Genomic DNA, 6000 nt, shown 5'->3' on the forward strand with positions numbered 1-6000 from the left:
ATGCCCTTTGCTTCCAGGACACTTTCATGGTTTCAAGATGGAGTAGGTCAGAAGTCGCCTAGTCCTTTGGTCACCTTCTCTATTGCTGGGAACAAGTCAGTCTAACTTCTTGCAGCAGTGTTTTAATTCAAGGAGGATGACAGCAATGCCATATAATAAAAACCTGATCCTGCACATGAAAAATGGAGCACAACTATTAGCTTCTAGGCTTTCACTGCCTGGCTACAATAAGTTCCAAGCTTTCATCACTAAAGCTGGGAATTAACACATCATAGATTGCGCTACCTAACTGTGCTCATTGTCTTTCATGTACAGGATTGAGATATTGCCTAATGTTATTCCCATTTTCCTTGAATTAAAGACTTAACAAATTTTCACATGATATTGTTCTTTAAATTAAAAAAAAAATGAAGAGATACTCTTTGTCAAAACTTCCATCTCTCCTGCAATATTTCCATTATAGAGATTTTAAGTTCTTGTCACATGGAGCCTAGGTACACTTCTTTAGGGGTACAGTAAGCAGAAAGGGGATAATTTTCTCTTGAACTATATCACACTGATCTGTAATGAAGGGATGCTAGCAGTAGGAATGCAGTCCTAGATCTATAAAATTGCTACATACAAAGCTTTGTCACTTAAGTGCCCGTACATGTAAAATATATGTGCTTCATAAGATCTGACATGTTGGCAGTCTTTTTCTGTACTTCTGTTCTACCCAGTTTGCCACAAACATATCGAAATCCTTCATTACTTGGAAGTCTAGGGCGGAACAGGATGATCTGCTTGGTTTTTGTGGTTCTGTTTTCTTTTTTTTTACTATGTACTTTTTCTTTTCCTCTTGTATTACACAAAGGTTGCTCTGTGCACTTTTTTCAGTCTTTATTTTAGCTTTAGTGTGAGTAACAAACGAACACATATTTATTTGTGTTACAGACTTCACCTGTAAAACAGGTCTACAGGGTTTGTTGTTTGGTGTAGGGAGATCAGGGAAGGAAGGATCCTATCATTATTCCTGGAACTTTTACTTTGGGAAGCAAGAGAGGCTTTACCTCTCTTTTTGCCTTTTTATGCAGAACATGTAAACTGACTCTATTATGAGATCACCATCCCTAACAAGCAGTTTGGCATGGATAAGTTCATTGTACTTTGAGCTCACAAACGTCTCAAGAGGTAGCATTTCATTCAACATTTTCTTTTAAGTGACATCTCGGACAGCCAACGTGCCAGGCTAACAATGCCATCCTTTTAGCAGACTGCACTCACAAGCAACTGAAGTTTAAAGAAGTTAATGCAGTGTCTGATTTCCAGAATAGTGCAAGTTTAAGACTTTTTTGCTGTAAAATAGCAAAACATGAGTCATGGCTGATCTGCAGCCAAGAGCCCACCAGGGACCAGCGTTCTTCATGACGGTAGGCTTAACAGCATTGGCAGCTTGCTATGAAATCAACTGGGCTTGCGTTATACTTCCTGGAATGCTACACAGAAATTTCATTATTGATGTAGCTCAGGGAAAAATGTGCCCTGTTCTCCCCTACAGTGTTTGACACAAGAATTTCCTAACAACCAGTAATGGAAAAGAAGTAACATTTGACTTTTGAGTAAATAGCATCTGTAAGTTCTGGTTTGAGCTCCTGCCCTCTGTCCTGCCTGTTCCACTGGATCCATTGCAGATTATCTGAATCTTCTCCTTTCTATCAGGTTCCTTAACTGTTCAACAGAAACAAGAAAGGATTATTTCTTTGGCAAACTTCACCCTTAAAGACCTGCAAACATGTAGAGCTACATCACTACACGGCCATAGTCTCAGTCCTCACACATTTGTAGGACAGTGTATTTGTGGTGGCTGACTATAGTACCCTGAGTTAGAGTACCTCAAAGTGGACATCCATAGTGGTTCAAGTACTGAGTAAGAACCACTAAAAAATAAATGCACTTAAACTTGAAGTATTAAATGCTGATAAGGACATGTAAAAATAGAGGATCTCAGAGGTGTCGTTTTTTGCTTTGGTTTGCTTGGAGGTGTAAGGGAAGCTGTTTGTACACCTGCACCCATAGGTGCGAGGCCTCCTGTAGAAAACGTCCCTGTGCCCTTTTGCTCTAAAAATCTGACAAAGCTCACTGAGGTCTTTTCAAACACATTCCAAGAGAGAATGGTGGTGAAAACTGTGTATAGAATCCTAATGACAGGAACACTCATCCAAGATGAGGGAGATGTGTATTCACCGCTTTCCGGGCTGAAAGGCTATAGGCAGAAAAAAATGTAAACTCAACGTGTTAAATTACTAGATGATTTCTTTGAGGACTAAAGGGATTTCTGACCCATCTTGATCCAAATACTATCCAAAGGTTTTTCTAACTTCAAAGTTATGAAATTTCAACAGCGGAAAAGAATTGGTGGATGGCCCTGTTCCCCGATCTGCTGGTGACAGTATAGCACTCTTCGTCAGCTCTGTCTTACCAGATGAGCATCTTGCTGCAAAGGTCTTCCCTGGATAGGATGAACTCTGCCTGATTATACAGCAGTTTCATAGCTTGCCTGTCAAGGCTTTGAGTCAGGCTGTGCAAGTCATGCATCCCTGGCACTCCAGTGGAGAAGCTGATGGACCATGTTTGTGTTGAGAAAAACTCAAATAATTGATGGTACTGATGGCTTAAGGTGTTTAATAAAAAGCATTGGAATAAGTACTATCCGAGTAGCAACAGCTATTGCTAAACAATATGTTTGATAAGTTACATATACTACCACCTTACCTATATTTCAAAAACTCTTTTCAGTGAAAAGACTTTCTCCATGTTTCTAGGAGTTCTTGCCAGCTCTTAATGGAAGATCTTGCTGGCCAGGCTATAAGTGAGCTACACGCACTCACAGCAGATTTCTTTTGTCTTTCAGGAAAGGATGTGGCTGACAGATGGTACAGTGAAATAAAAAATTACAGCTTTCAGAACCCAGGGTTTTCTTCTGGGACAGGTAAGTTCAGACTGGGTACTCTTTTGTCAACAACACAGCTTTTAATTTAATAAATTGCCCATCCAACTCGTTTTAGTGTTTTTCAAAAAACTACCTTTATTTCTACACAGGCTGCTCAGGAAGGTGGTCGAGTCGCCTTCCCTGGAGGTGTTTAAGGAACGGGTGGATGAAGTGCTGAGGGACATGGTTTAGGGAGTGTTAGGAATGGTTGGACTCGATGATCCAGTGGGTCCTTTCCAACCTCATGATTCTGTGATTCTTGGAAAAAGAAAATAAGAAGGAAAATGTTAAAATTTCCCCAAAGTTTTATATAGAAACTGACAAAAGGGTAAAAGGAAATCGAGAAATTAAGAAGTATGCAAAATTTGTGGGTTTTTAATATTATTTTCCTTCTAACGCCGTAGTTCTTAAAAGGTAGCTTATTTTTAAGGGAAATGAATTTGTAGAAAATACTAAATTGGCATCATATAGGTGTCTTACTAAATGTACTGTGCTGTTGTTTACATTGACGTGTTCTCTACCAACTTATGTCACTTCAGTCACAGAGGTAACTTCAGATATAATTTGGAGATCAGCCACAGGCCATTGACTGCATATTGACAGTCCATAGTCAAATGAACATAAGAACATTGTTCCTTGAATACGGTTCAAGGAAGATATATGCCTGAGCTTGTTTCAGATGCAGAAAATCATGGTGTTCTCCTACGGGGTTTGTCTGTGCATAAAGGGAGCAACTGACAGAGTAGCGCAACGCAAGGGTGGCTGTAACAGCTGGGCAGAAGTAGCCACAAAACCAATATTGTTTTGAACAGTTGCGCATGTAGATGCGTGGGGGAGTATGAGATGGTCAAAGCACATGAATAATAGTCACTGTCAGTACTGCTGTTCACACTGCAGGGAGTCAAGTCCATGATGTATTTGTTTGATTTTATATCTGGTACTCATAAAACTACTTCTTTCATGATTCCCTCGCCAGGAATTCTTATTTGGCTATAGGACATGGAGCTGGGAATAACAGTGTGGAAACAGATCAGATCAGGCTTTTTCAAGTCGGAAGGCTAGGTGTAGATGTTCATGTTCTTAGCTTGTTCTCCTTTTGGAGAAAGAAACAGTTTTGTATTGCTCTTTCTTTCCCTGCCCTTCATATGTTATAGCTTTAGTACCTAAAAATGAATGCCTATGTTTATATCTCTTCAGGTCACTTCACAGCAATGGTTTGGAAGAGTACAAAAAAGATGGGTGTCGGAAAAGCATCTGCTAGTGATGGCTCTACATTTGTTGTGGCTAGATATGACCCAGCTGGAAATGTAGTAAATCCAGGCTATTATGAAGAGAATGTCCTTCCTCCAAGAAAATAACTTTTTTTTTTTTTCTCTTAAAGGTAGTTCTACTACCTTTACATGTGAATCCGGTTTTGGACTTCATGATGTTAGAAATGAAGTACGATTCAATGAAATTTCCTGTTTGATACTGCTGGTCACTTCTCATTAAAGAGGGAGCAATTACCTGTTGGTTGAGTCAATCTGCATATTAGGTCCCTGTTGTTTCTGACTTCAGTCTATTTGAGGATGAAGCATATTCAGCATTTCTGAAGGGTAAAATTTATAAAGTGGGTAGGTTTTTTTATAGTTTGCATGAACTCTGTGTCAGCATGTGAGTAAGCACATGTCGAGTGTCTTTTTTTAAACAAGCAAATTTATATCTTTCTGTGAACTGAAGATATCAGCTTGTAATTATGTCACGTACTCCCAGTTTTTCAGTATTTTTTAATAACTGTAACTTCTTTGCTCTGTCCATACCTCCTACTACTGTGGGGTCTTCTCTCTGCAGATGGAACATATGCAAAACTTCCTGTATGAAATGTACATGTGTAAAATGTAGTGGCAGTCAGACCTATGTTTTTTTATTAAAAGGATCTCATGAAACACTAAAACATTGATTGATTCAATTTTGCCAGCAAGCAAGGCATAACTAATGCACAACCTGAAAACTACTAAAATTGTTTAAATCCCAGTGTTAACCTTTTAGATGTTAATATTTAAAATCTATTTGAGATTACAGTTTACAGTATGTACATTTTATTACCATTAAATAGTTTACTTCTGTTACAGGAAAGTAAGTTACTTTTTCTCTTAAAAATTTATGCACAAAATCGTTTCTTTGATGAAGCATGTTGGATTTTATTTCTCAATAACTTATTTTTCTTTCCTAAGGAGTATCTTCTTCCACATGTAGTGCTATGTAATTCCTAAATAATATTTCCAAATCATCTCTTGTCTCCTTTAGTAATGTTACAGTAGGAGGTGCGCACATGGACATGATCTTTATTCATATCATTCAGTAATAATAAAAACACTTCACGTGCTGGATTGGTGCCTTGAAAAAAATGAGATTGGATTTCCTTAAAAGCAGGCAAGCAAAAATTCTGAGGACACCTTTTCTTCTTACAAAATGTGGATTGAGCTGTTTTGGCCAAGTGCATATACTGTGCTTCAATTTAGACTTTTCTTTACTTTGTAGATGTTTCTTTTGACTTCTGCTGAGATTCTGTATGCCAGGATATGGTTCAAGAAGAGTGCCATTACAGAAATACTTTTTGTTTACACAGTTGTAATAAACTGCACTGTTACAGCTTGATTATATGTCACTGTGATGCTGTATGTTACAACCCTTTTGCTGTAATCAAGAATTTAACATATATAACGAACACCTGAAAATTAAATATTTTTAATATGAATTACTCAAGCCTTTGCTCTTACCTGAGGTTTTTTTTTGGATAGTCTCCAAATTTTATTTCCAGAATATTAACATATGACATTATTGCTTTTGCAACATGGAGCAAAAAACTAAGCAGCAGGTGTTGTAGAACAGGAAAGAAAGAAGAGACCTTCTAAGAAATGATAAATAATACAGCAGATTGTACATCATCCCTTTCTACAAAGATTGAACTGACATTTGAAGCCGAAGAGGCGTACCTCTTTCTCTCTTGATCTCCTGCTTGTGTCTCATTTAATTTCTGCTGCTGCCTCTCT

General features: G+C 38.0%; 1 protein-coding gene across 1 annotated transcript in view; it reads left to right on the plus strand.

The window, feature by feature from the left end:
* Window positions 1-4900, plus strand: part of GLIPR2 (GLI pathogenesis related 2) — a 29126-nt gene extending 24226 nt beyond the window's left edge. The window contains exons 4-5 of the mRNA XM_054059097.1: window positions 2891-2968; window positions 4166-4900. Of these exons, the coding sequence (XP_053915072.1) occupies window positions 2891-2968; window positions 4166-4326 (239 nt within the window). The 3' untranslated portion in view covers window positions 4327-4900. The remainder of the gene's footprint in view (window positions 1-2890; window positions 2969-4165) is intronic.
* The last annotated feature ends 1100 nt before the right edge of the window (window positions 4901-6000 follow it).

This window comes from Cuculus canorus, chromosome 2, assembly GCF_017976375.1.
Source record: "Cuculus canorus isolate bCucCan1 chromosome 2, bCucCan1.pri, whole genome shotgun sequence".
Taxonomy (NCBI): domain Eukaryota; kingdom Metazoa; phylum Chordata; class Aves; order Cuculiformes; family Cuculidae; genus Cuculus; species Cuculus canorus.